This window comes from Lethenteron reissneri, chromosome 18 (genome assembly GCF_015708825.2).
Source record: "Lethenteron reissneri isolate LAM-NWPU_2019-01 chromosome 18, ASM1570882v1, whole genome shotgun sequence".
Classification (NCBI taxonomy): Eukaryota; Metazoa; Chordata; class Hyperoartia; order Petromyzontiformes; family Petromyzontidae; genus Lethenteron; species Lethenteron reissneri.
The window spans coordinates 13,255,367-13,273,422 of NC_083796.1; the positions used below are offsets into that span (position 1 = coordinate 13,255,367).

Consider the following 18,056-nt stretch of genomic DNA (forward strand, 5'->3'; position numbering starts at 1 on the left):
CTGATGAGCTGGCGTCTCAGACTGCTCCAGAACAGACAAAGGATCGAGATTTGAAGCTTTCGTGACTGCAAGGATTCATACTCTTAGGTTTTTTCGGTAAAGTCACGTAGGTAAAATAATAAAAATAATAGAAATAATAATAGAAATAAATAATTATTTTATCATTATTTAATAGAAATAAAATTAATATTTGATACTTATTTTATTTCTATTATTATTTTTATTATTTGTATTATATTTTTTTTACCTACGTGACTTTACCGAAAAAACCTAAGAGTATAGACAAAGGATCCCCTCCTACGGGTGTAGCGTACACAGGCCGATGGGGCAAGTGCTGTTAACGAGGCACCTATCATTAGAATGTATATTTGTGTACTGGAGGAATCCGATGCGCTATTAGGCAATTTTTTTCACAGATGCCCAGTAGGGGCGGGTCAGAACGTTAAAACGATAAACAATATTTTAAAAAACACACGGCAGGACTGCAAAGTACAGGAAAGACAAACAGATCACTCAAAACAATGTACAAGTAAAACTAAACCAGTGTTTCTATATTACCAGGTAAAGCCCACTGAGGTACTAACTTATTTTTCAGAAGCGATTTGGCCACAAATGACAGCTGAACAAAGTCACTTATTGTATATGGAGAGGTGTAGCAGCAAAACAATCTAAATGTACGCTTCTGGTGGTTACGTAACGAGGTGATTGGTGTGTTCAGAACTCCACCCGGCCGCATCTGTCTCTCTCCACGACTATTATTTTAGACACCGTGCCGACTACTCATTTAAGACTGAGTCAACCTAGGGGAGGACCCATGACGGACCAGTCTCGATTACAATATCACTCGCTGCCACACCGATGTTATCCGTTGGAACTCAGGTGGGTCGGTTCTAATCACTGCGCCACCGCTCCCCAACCACGAACAACGCGGGCGTTCTGAATAAAAAAAACACCTCATTTAGAACCCAAACATCACAAATTGACATTCCTCCTCAAATACACTGATCTATGTATGTATGCTGCACTTCTTTAGCACTGTACGTAGCCAACCGTGCTAATCGGAGGTGCGGGGGAAGGACGACACACTGAAACACTAAAAGCAGTATTAAAGACAGATCACTCAGTTCTAAAGAGATGCGTTTTCAAGCTAGATGAGTTCAAAGTGCATAACCCGTAGTGGCTTCCATATATGTCGGAAGAAGAGCGTTCCAGACGGCCAACATCAACACCTCGATGCGGACATCTTAAACGGAAGATTAAATTTCGATTTAAAGCTTTCGTGACTGCAGGGATTCATCTTGTTGTTTTTTTCCGGTAAAGTCACGTAGAATGGAAATAATACAATAATAAAAAATTAAACATTATAAAATAATTCTCACGACGTTTCGGCCACAACGCAAGCAGCCGTCCTCAGGTGAAGAACAGGTATGTCAAGGAGACAGAGTCTGAATTAAAGACAAGCTACAGTAGTGCGATTGTGGCCTCTGCAACCCAAACTATGGACCGTTTAACAAACCACTGTAGTATAGCCTGCGCTCCGTCAACAGAGGTGGAGGAATAGCAAAACTCCACGAACTCTCCCGCCCCGAAGCCCCTTTCGTCGTGGCCAGCAGCAGACCTCGACAGTAGCTCCTGCACACATTGCCATGGGCAAGGGGGTGGAACCAGTGTGTCGGCACAAGGGGACACTGTTGGGTTTGTGTGAACAATTCAGGAATCTCCTCCCTTTCACTGCCGGTCACCAGGGTGGTCGATCCACTGCTGGATTAGGGCCTCCCTGCATGCCCTGTGCGTTTTTTGGCCATGCCAAGCCACGCCGGCCAATGCCGGTTTGGTGCAGGCGGGAGGAGGGAAGTCAACAAGTCCCGTGCACTGAGCACAGTGGATTTTGCTGCACTGCCATCTGCCGATGGCGGGAGCTCAGTGGCAGTCGATAACGACCTGCTGCTACTGTTAATCGTGGTGGTCGTCCATCCGAGCACACTCCCTACCAACATCGCTTCGGGCAATTTTGCCGATTTTGCCCGCTAGATTTAGTGACTTTATAGCAACAGCGCAGCAGTACTTGTCAAAGCAATCACAAATAAATACATCTCAGAATATATTGGGCCGAGGGCGTTGTACAGAAGTAGGAGTGGTCCCAGGTCTACATTTAAAGGGTCATGTAACTGTTTACCGAGTTAAAGTTTAAGTGTCCTACGTAATTTACTAATTTTCAAATACGAAAACGCCCAACACCGTCGCACGACCGATTGGGCCTCATGACATTGGCTGGCTAAGAATAACGCGATGATGTCATTCAACCAAGATCGCATGGCTGTAAGATGACTAAACGAGTTGGCGGTTTCCGAGATAGCGCCCCGTCCATCTGGTTTGGTTTTATGATGACCTCCCATTCCTGACCCACATCCTCAACGGAGATCAAAGTGGCTTTTACTGGCTGCTCCTGACTGACGTGGCCATCAATCCCCAACCATTCAGAAACAATTATCAAGCAAAAAAGATGGGATGAAAGAAAAAGAAACCGACGAAAAACGTCGTTTACAACAAGTATAAACATTTCAGTGGGTGCGGTGTTCGTGCAGCAGTGGATTGACTGAGTGTTGTAAAACGACGCGAGCAGCACTTTCTGCAGTGTTGCTAGAAATGCGCATGCCCTCCATCAGAGGGTGTTTTCACGGGAAGACGCTGACTTTGATATATTAAATATCGCACATTATTTATGGAAAGTCCATCCGACCTTGTTTAGATGTTATAACATATCTAATTTTATAACTTGACTTTACACGTAGGTGACACGCGAAATGTTAACCATTTCCCTGCATTTTGGAATTCCCAGTCGTTATAGTGTTTCAAGACACGACGCAAATTAATGTACGGTCCGCAGGTGATGTATAAGTCACCAATGCCAGCTGTCCTCACAGCACCGAAATAGGACGGTTTCCCTGGCATTAATAGCTATCTATTGTTCCGTTACAATGCAGTGCGAATGACATAAGATGATGGAACATATGAAAGGTACAGCCCTGCAATTCCATGTTTACACCACTGCTGACAGAAAACCATCTGCTAGGAGACGTTCTAGAGAGCCCCTCTACAGAGTATTTGGCCTACTTTTCCATCCTGGCCCATACGTCTTGGAAGACCTGGGAGTGGACCAACACTTTACACCACCACACGTAACCTGCCGACAAACCTGTGTAGCACGCATTTAGACGGCCGGGTGGACGGTACCAAAAGGGTATTTCTGCGCGCATTTCCACCACGTTTGGCTACGGAACTTGTTTGACCTTTAGCAGGAATTACCAACAACAACAAAAAATGCTTGAGGTTGCAAAGAAATATGCTGACCGATCTCTGTTTGTGCGGTAGCCTCACTCCTCGCCGAGCTGAACGCTGCAGCTTGATCAGCACTTGTCTCGCAGCGGGGGTTAAAACAACACACGTGTTTACAACTATGGACCATCGATTCACTTGCTTCTAGCATGGACGGCCGCCATGCCGATCACCGGCGTGGCTTGTTTTGTAGGATGTTGGGAGGCGTGCTGCATTATTAAAGCCACGGTGGAAACATTTCAGGTCGCCGTTTCTCCTTGGCTTGTGCGTGTCCGATTCCGTTATTTTCCACGAGGGTGTTGTTACCTTTTCAGGAAACGTGCACAGAACAATTGGAACCTGGCACCATTGTATAAAGAGCTAAAGTAAAAGTAATATTTACGGTGCATATATAAAAACGATCATGAAGCAAAACATAGGCAGATATATCTACAGTACAAACTAAGTAAAATATTAAATATAATAAGCAGTTACTGTACATTGAATGGTGACCTGGTTGGTCTAACATTTTCAAATCATATATTTTTTTAAATATTCATGTGTATTTTTATATATCTATAACGCCTCTTATCTCGAATTTGTTGAGACCGGGATGCATTTATTGTGCGCCTCCTCTTTCGTGCGAACAAAACTATCACAACAGGATGCCACTTACAGTTTTATCCGTCCGTGTTTATGTTCTGCTCGGTTAACACACGCCGGGCAATGCACAAGAACACCAGCAAAGTGCACACGCGCAGTGCACGTGCCCAGCATTTTCCAGGAATCGCCTGACATTGCGCGCCCACTGAAATACAAAGCTCGGCAATTTGTTCCGATTTCCAAAAACGGTTGTAAAACGACACCGAGCCGTGCCGATCTGGCCCGGGCACGAACCCCATTCCTTGTCCCGTCTCTCCAGGTAGCTGCGCGGCTCCACAAGGATCGGCTCCTTCCCTTCCAGGACTTTACTGCATCAAGAAAGGGAGAAATAACAAAAACTAACAGAGCTACGTCTGGCAGAAAATCACAGAGTAAAACACAAAAACACAGTAATTACAAATATTAAACGGCAAATAAATACGTGACAAAAATAGTTGCTTCAAGAAATTACAAATGCCAAACCGAACTAAAACAGCAAAACAATTAACGCAGTACCATTTTATTTAATACTGCAATTAAATGCAACCGCATTTCATGACGCCGTATAGAAATTTGGTGTATTCATAGAGTGCGCGAATTGGAGTAGAGTGAGACGAGAGGGGAGAGTTAGGAGAGTGCGTGGGGGGGGGGGGTAGGAGAGTGTGTGAAGGGATGGAGTGAGATGATAGTGATAGCAGGAGAGTGCGTGGTGGGAGTAAGTGAGATGATAGGGGAGAGTTGGAAGTGCGTGGGGGGGAGGGTAGAGTGATGATGAAGGGAGAGGCAGGAGAGTGCGGTGGGGGGTGGGGGGTGAGATGAAGGGGAGGGTTTGGACGTGTGTGGGGGGGGGGTAGAGTGCAATGAGAGGGGAGAGGTATGAGAGTGCGTGGGGGGGGGTGAGAGGGGAGAGATTGGAGAGTGCGTGGGGTGAGTGGAGTGAGATGAGAGGGGAGAGGCAGGAGAGAGTGTGTGGGGGGAGGGGGGTAGAGTGCCATGAGAGGGGGAAGTTGGGCAGTCGTGGCTGCCACCTTGAAATCGACCCGGGACCGGGTTGGGAGCAAGCCGAGCAATCGCGAAACTGCGGTCACGTGGTCTCGTTTATCCACGGACGCTTTGAATCTGCAGCAGTCGGCAGCACGGCGCGTGCCAAACGCTGACCTCTGCTACGCGTGTCAACGTATGTCGCTGAGCTCACATGCACACGAAGCTAGACAACCAAATACACATATATATCGGCAGGGCATGTCTGCGTGGCGGGGTGCGCTGTCACGAGACGCATCTCCCGTGCTACAACAGCAGTGACACCGGCCAAACGGGAGCATCAGCGTGGCGAATTAAACATAAACGTACCGCTTGGGGTATGCCCCTAGAAGCGGGTTGTATGTCATCCCGTTTGCGAAATACAATGACAACTTTAACGTCAAAACCTTTCGATGCCGTCGACTCTTCAACCATCGGCCACTGGGTGGCGCCCTCGCATCGTGCACCGCTCTTCGCGTACTACATCCAATTTTGACTTAAAACTTTTCGTGACTGCAGGAATTCATACTCTTTGGTTCTTTCGGTAAAGTCACGTAGATAGAAAATAATAATTTTAATTTAATTAAAATTAATTAATTAAAATTAAATTAAAATAAAAGCAAAAAACCCACGACGTTTCGATCGCAACACAAGCGGTCTTCTCCGCCTGATAATTTTATTTTCATTTTATTTTAATTTTCTACCTACGTGACTTTAGCGAAAGAACCAACGAATATGACGTCCATCAAACGCTGCTTTCATTTCCCAAAAAATAAACTGCTCGTCTCCGTCATGGAGACACTGCCCTGAACGCTCCGAAGAAGGCCCATTGCTTAGAACATTATTTTTACCCTTTGGTTCTTTGGGTAAAGTCACGTACGTAGAATTTTTTTTTTATATATAAATGTAAAGTGACGTAGGTAGAAAAATTAAATAAAACAAAAAATACTTTTTTTATTTTAAAACCTACGTGACTTTACCGAAAGAACCAAAGAGTATGGATCCCTGCAGTCACGAAAGCTTCACATCAAGATTGACATTACCTTTGCATTCTAAGGAGGGGATGTGGTACGTTGTTTCATACTCTGGAAATATAATTCCATAGCTGTCAACCCTTTATCAGTGCCTACCATGATACAGAACAATTCAGACCTTATTGATCACCCCGTGCCCCTTATCAGTCTCAACGTTAATCCTACAAAGCCACATCACGAGAGAGAAACACAAACACTTTTTTGTGCCCGTATTGAAACGGCTGTACGCCGTATGGACCAGAAAACTCGCTTGACAAGATTGCGGGGTAACCCGTAATGGGTTGACACGACATGTGATTTCCCTGCTTTGGGAACGAAATGTGGGTTTCAAATTGTGGACGACGACGAATACCACAACGATAGCGTAGACACGTGGTGTCGCCCTTCTCCTGTCCTCCTTCCACTCCACCGGCGTCTCGTCTCCTGACATCGCTGTCTTTTCAAACACCGACTCTCGTCTTTAAATCGCTCCATGGCCTTGCCCCAAATCAGTGTGACAATCTCGTCTCCTTCTATGCCTTGTCTTGCCGTCTTCATTCCCAACCCTCTCTCTCTCTGTGTGTGTCTCTCTCCTCTCTCTCTGTCACTGTTTCATTGCTTTCATGGCTTTATTTTCGTGATTTCGAAAAGTGTATTGGTTTAGCCATGTTTGTTTGTTGTAGTACAGAGTTAGACTGATGGCCTTAATCTAAGTTGTCTTGTGGTTGTTGTTGTTTGACTTGCATCCCACTGGGATTTGTGCACACAGCGTTGGTGTACGGTGATTTTTTTTCTGCAATATTTTGCTGTCTTTTCTTGGATTTTCTGTTAGCACTTAGTCACATAGTCACTTTAAGATGTTTTTTGTTCGTGTTTTAGTTTTTTGTTTGTTTCGGTTGCACCCGATTCAAGAGCCGAATGGCTCACAGGGCTATACCTAATAAATGAACTTGAACTGTCTCTTCTTCTGCGTGTGCTCAATCTCGTCTCCAGTCCTCCCTCCTTGCACCCCTCCACTGGAATGAACTTGTAATGGGTGGTCCAGATGTCTTGCGACCCCCTCCCCCCCCCCCCCAATTGATTTAACCCGAACATGTTTTTCTTTTGCATATTCACTTCTGTTTTATATAAACCTTACTTCTAAACAAATGACGTTTTAGATAATTAAATGGGGGTCACAAGACCTCGTTCCGCCCCTCTCTTAAAGCCTCCACCTCTTCTCTATCGGCCATTCTCTACCTCTTCTCTCTTCCCGCCCCTCCATTTCTCCTCTCCCCTCACCCCCACGCACCCCTCTATCGTGACCACCCATTCCCTCATCCCATGCACGGCCCTGCCATCTCAATAATTACTTTGTTCATACAGTTTTTTTTACTATTATGTTAAGCGCCGTGATCAAAGGCGCTTTATAAATATAAATTGAGATACGATTCCAACGGTCAATATTGCCATACTCATTGCAGAAAACTTAGATTTCATGAACACGCCGCGTATGGCTGAACATTGTAGGAGGCCCCTCTAGCAATTCGATACAAACAGATGAAGTAACTTTTTTTAACCAGGTAAGGCCCAAGGTCAGAGTCGGGATCGAACCCACGACCTCCTTGCATCTCGCCACCGCGGCGCCCAAATGTAAAGTCCTTTGTCAAAGCACTGCTGGATGAAAGTCTCTCTACACCCTGTCGCTCGTGGGGGTTTATTGGCCATAACTTTACCGGGCTGATTTGTTCGAGTTGACGAAGGAAGAGCCCAGAACCGGTTCAGATAATATTCACCGCTCAAGATTATCCGTGGCCGGAATAGAACTCCGGTGACTTCAGACAGCAGTGTGCTAACATTGCAAATTTCTGGCATGTTCTAGAAGTGCGTCTGTTGCTCATCTCCGTCAATACCGTGGGACGGCTGTCCACACATTTCCGTTGCGTGATACACGGATCGCAAATTTAGGGGAAATTCTAAAGAGCGCCTTGTGTGCTTCAACTCTGCCCTCGTGCCGGCTAGCGAGCGGCGTGACTCCACGTGGAATGCGTGGACTCGACACGTTGCAATTCAGGTTTCGGGTAAATAAGTGTGGAATGTTTTGTGCCACTATTTCCTGCGATGCAGCATTTTTTTTTCCCTTTCCACTGACCGGCAATAGAATTACAGCTTCCGCCATGATTCCCGTTGCGTGACATTTTTCTCAGCGGGCTCCTTGCTGTGCTTGAGTCACATTTTGCGTAAGTTTTCTGATCATACCCTCGTCATTTCTTTCCGTGTCATAAAATGACACGCTCAACAGCACTATTGATGCTCGTGAAATTTCTCAAACAGACATTTCATATCAATCGCAAGACGAGAGGTGTGTTTTTTTGTATTTCCGGCTTGTGTTTAATTAAAAACTATTGTTCGCTTTCCTCCAAAAGGTTTGGATGACTACTGTCCTGCATTCCTGATGTGCGTCCATCATTGTGTTTCGTTTATTGTCCTTCCCCCCGCACTTCCGATCAGCACAGTCTGGCTACGTACGGTGCGCAGGAAGTTCAACACACATACAGAGTGTCTGTGAGCGCTGGAGGTCACGACAGTTGACCCTGGGACGTGCTGTTCACTGGCCCACCGGGTGTGCCACTCTCACGAGGAGCGTCCGAGCGTGCGGGGCGAGCTGTAGGATCGTAGACGCCGGCTCCTCGATCGATAGCTTCACAAACAACTCCGAGCGGTGGGACAAAGCGGCGCTCCATCCTAACGGTGCCCGGGTGAGCGAATTCCATCCCAGACGTCGGCACTCACAGGGCTCGAGGCGGGAAATTCAAAAAAACTCAGGCATTGCAGTTCGTTACCAACTTTTTTGTTGGTTGCCACAAGTTGCACAACGAATACGCCGATGCGAGGATTGTAGTTTATTGTTAAATAAATCTCCGTTGTAAACGAGCTCGCAGCAAGCTACAGCCATACGGAATCTTTGTAAGTTGGGGGGGGTAAGACCTCGTGACCTGGTTGCTATTTGCGGTCGTGGCTAATGGGAAGCTGTCAGTGGTAGCAGAGTGATTAAGTCGGAATTTGAAACTCCCCGGGCTCTTGTATACGCGCTGTCGATGCATTTCATTTTAATGTACAACTCGGACTCAGTCTCGTTTCGTTTTGTGAAGACTGTGGGGGGGGCTGACGGACAAGCCCCGGAACTCTGTATTTTGAGGAATGTAAATAAACCCTTCTGTTCCGTAACCCATTCTGCATCCCGGCGAGTTATTTTACGGTTGCTGATGGGAAGGGTTCACTTCCGCTATTCGTCTATGTTGTTTGCGGTTATTGTGCAAGCAACATCGATGTATTGGCTCCCTCCAGTTGTTTATAAGTCGATTCGTATTTCATTATCGCGTCTTCTCGAGTTGATACAGCTGCCCGTGGGTTTCAGTTTACGCTGCGCCCTTCATCCATACTGCTCTTATTGTGGTGGTGATGATGTTGGCTCGATACAGTTATTCGATCCGACTGCATATTATTTAGTCTTAGCGCAGCTGCATGTCGATCCCATTCTTTGAATCCCGCCTTTCAAATTCTGTCGCGTCCAATTTCAGCGCCGCTGGGGTTTTTTGTTGTTGTTGTTGTTGTTGTGTACTCAGTTTATTTATTTATTTTGCGTTCCTTGCCCAGTAAGCGATGAGTTCCACTCCATGACGGTTTTTCATCTCGTTGTTTCCTCCGGTTCGATCGTCTGCCGGGCCTTCGCTAAAGCTTCTCCGCCAAGTCTCATCCTCGCCCCGAGTTGCCGCAGTCGTCCTGTCAGCCTCACGCGACCAAGCACGACTCAAACCTTGAGAAACTGTTGGATCACTCTGTGCATTGCAACAATCTTCCAAGTGTGCCGATACTCTGTGTTTTTTTTATTCGGTGGAATGAGAAATGAGGTGCCCTGAGCCTGTGGTGGAAATTCCACATTGCTATGGCAGGGATCAGTTTTTTTGTAGAATAAACACCGTTGGTTTTATGCAAAGTGCAATTAATTTTATCAGCCCCATAATTATGACAACAGGCTAGGTTAATATATAAAACAGATTCTGTGATCTTCTTGGTTCTTTCGGTAAAGTCACGTAGAATGGAAATAATAAAATAATAAAAATAAAACATAATACAATTATTCTCACGACGTTTCGGCCACAACACAAGCAGCCGTCCTCAGGTGGAGAACAGGTCTGTCGAGAAGACAGAGTCTAAATCGAAATCAGATTATGTGAATTACATATTTATAATTTACAGCACTTTTACAATCCACTGATGGATTAAGGCCTCCTCACGCCGTGTCAGTCACGGGGGTTTGTTTGACCATACTTCACCACACTGGTCAGCGTAGGTCAGTGAAGAGGTGAGGAGCCCAGAATAGATTAAGATGTCGCTCGTCACTGATGTTCGCCTTGGCCAGGAGTCGAACTCAAGGGGCCGGATCCATCGCCTATTCAACGTGCAATATCCAGATTGTGAATTAAGCGCCCAAACCACAACTCCACCCAACCGGTTACATAAGCTCTACTACATATCTCCATAAGAAGACAAGGACAACGATCCCCCGTATAGCCTTAACAGACTGTTGGGGCAAGTGCTGTTCGTGAGTAGCACCTATGAAGGCAGGCACGGCCCACGTAGGGGGTTGGTGGCCAGCCCCACGCCCGGCCGCCTTTTTCTCCCTAGTACTGATGTTTACACACCGCACCAGGTACTCATTTTGGGCTGAGTCAACCTACGGGAGGTCCCAGGAGCGGTTCTAATAATCATCACAGGTGTTGGACGTGAGCCGGATATCGAACTCAGGTCACCGGGTTTGTAGCGCAGCACAGTAACCGCTAAAACTACCACTCTGCGCATACACACACACAAAAGAATAATTGAATTGAACAATCGGTGAAACTGACCATTCACTATTGTAATAACATTTCTTTTTTACTACATTTCTCATTGTAGCAAAGTAGACTTTCGGTATTTAATATAACTCATGCCCTTCATTAGCATAACATGTTGGCATTGATATGTTTGGCCGTACATTCAACTCAGGACGCAATGACCTCTCCTTTTGAAATGCATTACTAACGCCTTGTTCTGAGTAAGGAGACAGGAAGAACGCACGACATGGGAAACATACCGTGTGCTCCTGTTGCAACATCATTTTCTGTAGAGACAGAGAAATACCATTGAACTACAAAAGACTTTACCGATAGCTTAAAGCATGCATTCATCATGTGCGTGTATACCAATAAATTAAGAGTTCGTCATCTATTTTGCCATATTATGTATCTGATCTCCCACTTGTTTTCCGATTGTGCTCTCAGCTGCAAGTCAAGGGGCCACAATCACCATTTGGATCGTTCACACTTCGTCAGAGCAGAGTGCAAGCCCACGTGCTCGAGAACGTCCCACGGAGCTGGACATCACAGAGCTTCTTCCGAGATCCCTTCAATTGACATTCTGCACGACACGGAAGGGGGCAGCACTTCCTTGCCCACTCTGCCAATGAGATGTCTGCAATGTCCATCACGTGACAGTGAAAACCCGAAATGTTTCATTTTCGGACCTGGAATTTAGTCAGGTTAAGATTGTTGGTGTGCGTTAAATGGTGACTGGCTTGGGACCATCAACTCACTACACGTGAGAACCCAGTTTAATCGCTGTCTGGATTCGAACCTTGCTATATAAGACATCTTTTTTTTTTAAACCACACTATATTAGGCATGCAAGAGTCCCGGCTCTCACACCTACGCCTCCCCTGTGTGCAGCGTCACGGCATTGCGCCACACTGCTCAGCATTCCCACTTTTCTTTGCCAAGTTTATCCCTTCTCGACAAGGCGGCGGTGTCCACTTTATCGCTCGGGCGCATGCCCCAACAACGCCCTTTATCTCAAGCCCAAGGCCCCCGCAATCTCTCTTTGCTCACACTGGAATCGTTCCCATCACCCCCACGCGTGCCCGTTCGATTCCTGGGTAATTACGGGGTGCACAGCGCTTGTTGAATTTCCCATGATCCGCGCTTGGCGCTGGGGGAACCCAGCTTGGCGCGGCCGCTGTGCCCGAGCAACGGAGTGGCGAAGGGATGATTGTTGGCTGTCCCCGTGCCGTAGGCGTGCTTGCCACTCAACACTGGAAGGGCTTGCCGCGCCTTCTTGTGTGTCGTGCTGGCAGAACGCGATGACAAACGTGTCACCTTAGCAATAAGTACATATTTGCCTTTTAGTGGCGTCAAAAACTCTCGTGTTGAAAAAAAAGGAGCGTGTGTGTGAGTGCGTGTTGAATGTTATACACGCTGGCATGTTAAAGTGTTTCCCATGCTAAAAACAAGCGTCGAATTGTGCCCATCTCTATCAGTGAGCCTGAGACAGTGGCTAACATCTCATTCTCTGTACATGCGCATGTTACCACGTGTGCCCCTCGTGCCCGTGTAGACACAATGTGAACATGCACATGCAAAGCCCCTTACCCTTTGTCGTGGGGGCTCTTTGACCGAACCACACCACGTTGGTTACTGATGGCTGGTGAAGGCTGGGACGCATATAAACGGGAGCATAGTACAGCACAATATTGTATTTGACTGCGCTGCCGTCAGCTGCCCACAATGTAGCCTTGCAGCTGCCGATGACAGAAATGCATAATTAATACAGCCCTAAAGGGGAAAATGTATTTTTGTTTTGCTAAGGGCAATGATATTGAATATTGTGTCGAGTTTGTTGATGTGTTGTTGATATTTTGTGCAATGGTGGTCACACATCCGAGCATTCTGCCAGATCAATCCTGCTTAGCTTCCGATGATTGACGGGATGGGGTACATTCTGTGCGATTTGGCCGTACGAGACGTGTCACGTGTACGTATGCGATGTTTGTTTATGTTATACTATCATGGTGTGAGTCTGCCAGTCAGCTGTCTGAAGTGCTCCAGAAAATATATTTATACAATGACAGAGGCATTAACCGACTCGAGCTGCTTTCTGGGAGAGATTAAAAAAACCTCTGCAAAGAATAAATGTTCTGATGTAAAAGTGTGGGGAATGCCATGCATATCATTATCACCCGGAATATTTATTGTGTCAAATGTCAGCACTATTTCTATTGCTCCTCGGTAACAATTCATATTTTAAAAAAAAATTCTCGTGTTTTTCATGTAAATAACAGTGAATAGGCATGGACCAAAAACATCAAGGCTACTGGGTCAGATCACGTACAATAAACTTCAATATCTCGGACACGTGACCGTGGTGAAGGGTGACCGGATTCAAAGAATGGTGATGATGGTAGCTTTGGGAAGAGAAAGACCACACGATCTGACTGGGCGTCGAACATCGAACACTGGGCAGGATGGAAGACGTCTCAGTTGAAATACGCAGCGATGGACAGTGAAAAAGTGGAGAGTCACTGAAAGGACATATCGGCGAAGGACACAGTCATGCCCCAGCGGCCCGAAGAGCCAAAGAACGAGACGACAGAGAAGACATCCAGGTATACAACTGTTGAATTTGTATTCATCAAAAGAGACAGTGGTGATGTCCCCTGTGTGCGTGTGTGTGTGTGGTTGTCTGCGACTTTCGTATAATTAATCTTGTGAATCATGCGACTGAGTAACAAGATACAACGACTCAACAAATGGCTAGACCGAATGTGGTGAAAATTTTAATGAGTAATTCAAGCTGACAATAACAGAACAGGGCTGGAGTCTTGGAATTGGACTCCGTTTATGAACGTTACTGGAGAGATTCAGAATCTGGGCAGCTATTGAAAACGTGTGGTTTTGTACAGCCAGGTGCCTTCGTCAAACATTGAGCCTTCGTGTAATAATAAAAATATATATTTTTATTAATAAAAAAATATATATATGTATTATTTTATTTTTTCCCTTCTACGTGACTTTAACGAAAGAACCAAGAATATCTTAACACCTGTTTTGTTGCCAAAAAAAGTGAAAACCCTATTATCATATTTTGGTACTGGAAAAGGAGATCCCATGATTTTAATTTTACCAGGCAAGGCCCACTGAGCTATGTAGCTCTTTTTCAGAAGCGATCTGGCCAAAAATGATAGCTCAACGAAGTGGCTTATCACGTGGAAATGTATCGCAGCCAAATACTCTGAAATGCATGTTTCTATATGATGGAGGGAAACAGCGGAGAATCCGGAGAAAAATCCACGCGATGACGGGTAAAACATCCAAATATACAGCAGGCGTCAGGGTCAGGATCTAACCCACGACCTCTTGTATACCAGGCGAGATAGTTAACATCTCCGAGCCACAGTGGTGCCCCTACCGCACAATGACCACGACGCAAGGCTCGCAGAGCAAGCAAAGCGAACGTGCCAAGATGAATGACTGCGATTGGCTATTGACACATGAGTGTGATGGCTGGCCTCTGCGTGTGTCTCTTGATGCGAATGATGGGGCAGTGTGAGTCCACACTTGTTTGCAGTTTGTGGAACACACCTAACCTCTGTGCTTTACCATCCCATGCAATGCGGTCACATGATTCATAGCTGCACAGTGGTGCAGTTAGTTAACACTTTAATGTGACCTGAGTGCATATGAATAAAACAATAAAATGTGAATAGTTTGGATTGGCTCCTCTTTCCCATTTCTGTTTTACCATTCTCGTTGCAATCTCAAAGTAGCGGTGCCCGCTTTGAAAATGGTTTAGGTAATGTTTCATTATAGATTTTAAGTTTTCGTGACTGCAAGGATCCATATACTCTTTGGTTCTTTCGGTTAAGTCACGTAGGTGAATTTTTTTTTTATTAATTTACGACGTTTCGGGCGCAACACAAGCGCCAGTCATCAGGTGGGATAGAGAGCAGCTCTCTTGACAATTTCAGCAATTGTTTTCTTGCTGTGGTTGTCCCACCTGATGACGGGCACTCGTGTTGTGCCCGAAACGTCGTGATTTTTTAATTATTATTTTTTCACCTACGTGACTTTTACCGAAAGAACCAAAGAGTTTGGGTAATGTTTGTATATCTTTATGAAGGATGATGACGACGATGATGATGTGATGACTGGACGGTTCACCTGTTTAATTCCTATATTATACTGGTTGGAACCTCCTGGTTACACCAGCCCACAGGGGATTATTGTGTCCGTCGTGCATGGGAGGGGTGGGGCTGGGTGGAGAGGGGAGGGTGGGGGGCTGGGTGGGGAATGGAGTGTGGGGAGGGGCTGGGTGGGGAGGGCGGGGCTGGGTGGAGAGGGGAGGGTGGGGAGGGGCTGGATGGGGAGGGTAGGTAGAGTCTGGGTGGGGAGGGTGGGGCTGGGTGGGGGGAGGGGTGGGGCTGGGTGGGGAGGGGCTGGTCACCCCGTGGTGCCCTTATAAAACTCAACGTTTAACCTACTCACGCCGGCTTGTGCCCGCCCTTACAGTCGGACATATTTGCGGAATACACCACGCCGCCGTTGACCCAGCCCATTGACCGAGCAACCCAACGTGTTCCTACCAGCTCCCTCTGCAGGAATGTGTTAATCAGAGCACTGAGCCCACACTGCTGAGAACCTGCGTTGGAATTTGGGCAGCCACTCATTAATTTGGAGAGATGCCCATGATTAAACCGGGCACTCAAGTGTAACGAGTTTGATAGTCTCAGCACGATAACCATTGTCTTTGTAACGAACAAAACATTCGGTTTAAATTTAAGCATACACTTTTGATTTTACAGAATTCTGGGATTGGTTTGGTTATTTGGCAAGATATTCACAGAGTGGATAATTGACCTCTTTGCACAGTAAAACAAATATACAATCCACGGATTACACTCTGTCACACAATTTTTGTTCCTGGGTAGTAAGTTTTATTTCGTAATCGCTTATGCCTAAAACGTATAGAAAATGGCTATTATTCCCCACAAACTTTTCTATTGTAACCAAGACAGTGATATTTTGAAATTTACGTATTTTCAATGAGAAAACGGGCGATTTTGTGTCTTTTCGTTCACATAAAGTCAGAAAAAAACATATGAATCAAAATTAACATGTATTTATCCTAAAGTAATACAAAAATTATTACAAAAGATTTAGAAGTGAGTCGTTTTTCGAGATTTACGATTATACTGGAAATCACTTTCACGAATCAGCCCCCAAATGTAGTCTCCCATCATGTGCTCGTTATACTGTCCTTGTTAGCGGCGTTCAAAGTCCAGTATATCCTGGTGGAAGCGCTCACCTTGCTCCTCCGAGTACGCTCCCATGTTCTCTTTGAATTTATCAAGATGACCATCAAGGATATGGACTTTGAGGGACATCCTACAGCGCATTGTGCCGTAGTTCTTCAACAGAGTCTCAACCAGCTCCACATAATTTTCGACCTTGTGGTTGCCCAGGAAGCGACGAACCACTGCGACAAAGCTGTTCCAAGCCGCTTTCTCCTTACGAGTGAGCTTGTTGGGGAATTCATTGCACTCCAGGATCTTCTTTATCTGTGGTTCGACAAAGACACCGGCTTTGACCTTTGCCTCAGACAGCTTAGGGAAGAAGTCTTGAAGGTACTTGAAGGCTGCCGACTCCTTATCTACAGCTCTGACAAATTGTTTCATGCCGAAATAGGCCTCACACATCTTAGCAGATGCTTCCACGGAGTACTTTTTCGCTCTTGTCTTGATAAATTGGCCGCAGACATACCAAAATGCGTCTGCCGGATGCTTGCAGCCTCTTGATGCCATCTCAGAAAAATGCAGATATGTATCCACTTAGGTAGCTGGAAGTAAACTGAACTAATGGGCTTAAGGCCCCTGTATTTATACTACTATTTATATTACTGGAAAATTCTAGAATTTTCTCGAAGTTGCTCCAAGTTTACTCAGCACTGAATCTATCTGGAATGTTCTGGAAAATAGGTAAATATCAAAATATCAATGTCCTGGTAACAAAAGCAAAGTTTGTGGGCAATAATAGCCATTTTCTGTACTTTTGAGACTTAAGCAATGAGGAAATAACACTTACTACAATTATTACACAGTGTTATAATAAAATGTGACCGTTGGAGCAAGTCAGACAATGGATTCGGTCAATTTTCACATTCCCAAACTTCATCCACAGTGCTAAACGTCCGAGAACATGACAGAAAAAACAAACGATTCCTTCTCCGCATAGATGTTTAACCACGCATAGATGTTTAACCACGCGGTAGACGAGCCCCCAAAACACGAAGATAACAATATGCGAGCAACACTCACGTCATTGCATTGCCGCATGATATTGTAAACACAGCGTTAGAGAGTACTGCGCCTTTCGTGCCACAATGGTAGGAACAAGTGCTTCCTTCATTTCGTGGGGCACATTTTCACGTTCCCTCGTGCGTGAACACCGCTCGCCTCTTTTGCTTGACGCGCCCTCCGCATGTTCTCAATTTTTTCTGGCAGAGCGTTTTGTGCGCGGCTCCACAGGGTTACACGGTGGAATTCGCTTCATGCGCCCCCCCACCACCACCACCCCCAGAATGTTCCCTCTCTCTTTTAACTATTTTTAGGCTTTTCAACCGACATCGTTCGCCCCCGCCTCACGCCACACCACCACCACCACCCCCCCTGGTCTCCGTCCCCATGTGCTGTGCACACTGTACACATTCTGGAGAGTTCAGCTAATAAATACAAGCCACATGGCTGACCTGCGAAACTTGTGGCACGAGGAGCAGAAACTCGACTGAAGTTTTGCGATTCAATGGGGGTAGAAGTCAGCGGCGTGAAGTGAGCGTGGCAGCTCAAATGTCTGCCTCCGTTTGTCAGCGTTTTATCGTAAAATTATTTTGGTAATGCACCATTGTGGCTCAGCGTTAGAGAGTTTTTTTTCTGAAAACCTTCTTTTCATTGAAACGTTGAAATGAAACAAACATTAAACATCAAACACGTTGAGCAGCTTGATATAATAATAATTGGTTCTTTACCCTTCTATCTGGCAACAAAACTGACACCTTTTTGCAAGGAGTCATGTTTGCATAGACCGCAATACCTGCAGTCATAATACAAACAAAAGAACATAACTCTGATAATGTGCACTGTCCTTGAAGTTGATTGGTCAGTGCACATTATCAGTGCACATTATCAGAGTTATGTTCTTTTGTTTGTATTATGACTGC

At 45.7% G+C, this 18,056-nt stretch overlaps 1 protein-coding gene across 4 annotated transcripts; it reads right to left on the reverse strand.

The window, feature by feature from the left end:
• Positions 1-3,951: 3,951 nt before the first annotated feature.
• Positions 3,952-16,670, reverse strand: LOC133343600 (uncharacterized). 4 transcript variants are annotated; one of them, XM_061553289.1, is made up of 2 exons: positions 16,149-16,670; positions 3,952-4,286 (listed from the first exon to the last, which is right to left on the reverse strand). In XM_061553289.1, the coding sequence occupies exons 1-2, from the start codon at positions 16,642-16,644 to the stop codon at positions 3,988-3,990; spliced, it is 795 nt and encodes a 264-aa protein (XP_061409273.1). In that variant the 5' UTR covers positions 16,645-16,670; the 3' UTR covers positions 3,952-3,987. The 4 variants fall into 4 exon arrangements, with proteins under 4 accessions (XP_061409273.1, XP_061409274.1, XP_061409276.1 ...); XM_061553290.1 differs by lacking the exon at positions 3,952-4,286 and adding an exon at positions 8,637-9,752; XM_061553292.1 differs by lacking the exon at positions 3,952-4,286 and adding an exon at positions 8,637-9,760.
• Positions 16,671-18,056: the final 1,386 nt, after the last annotated feature.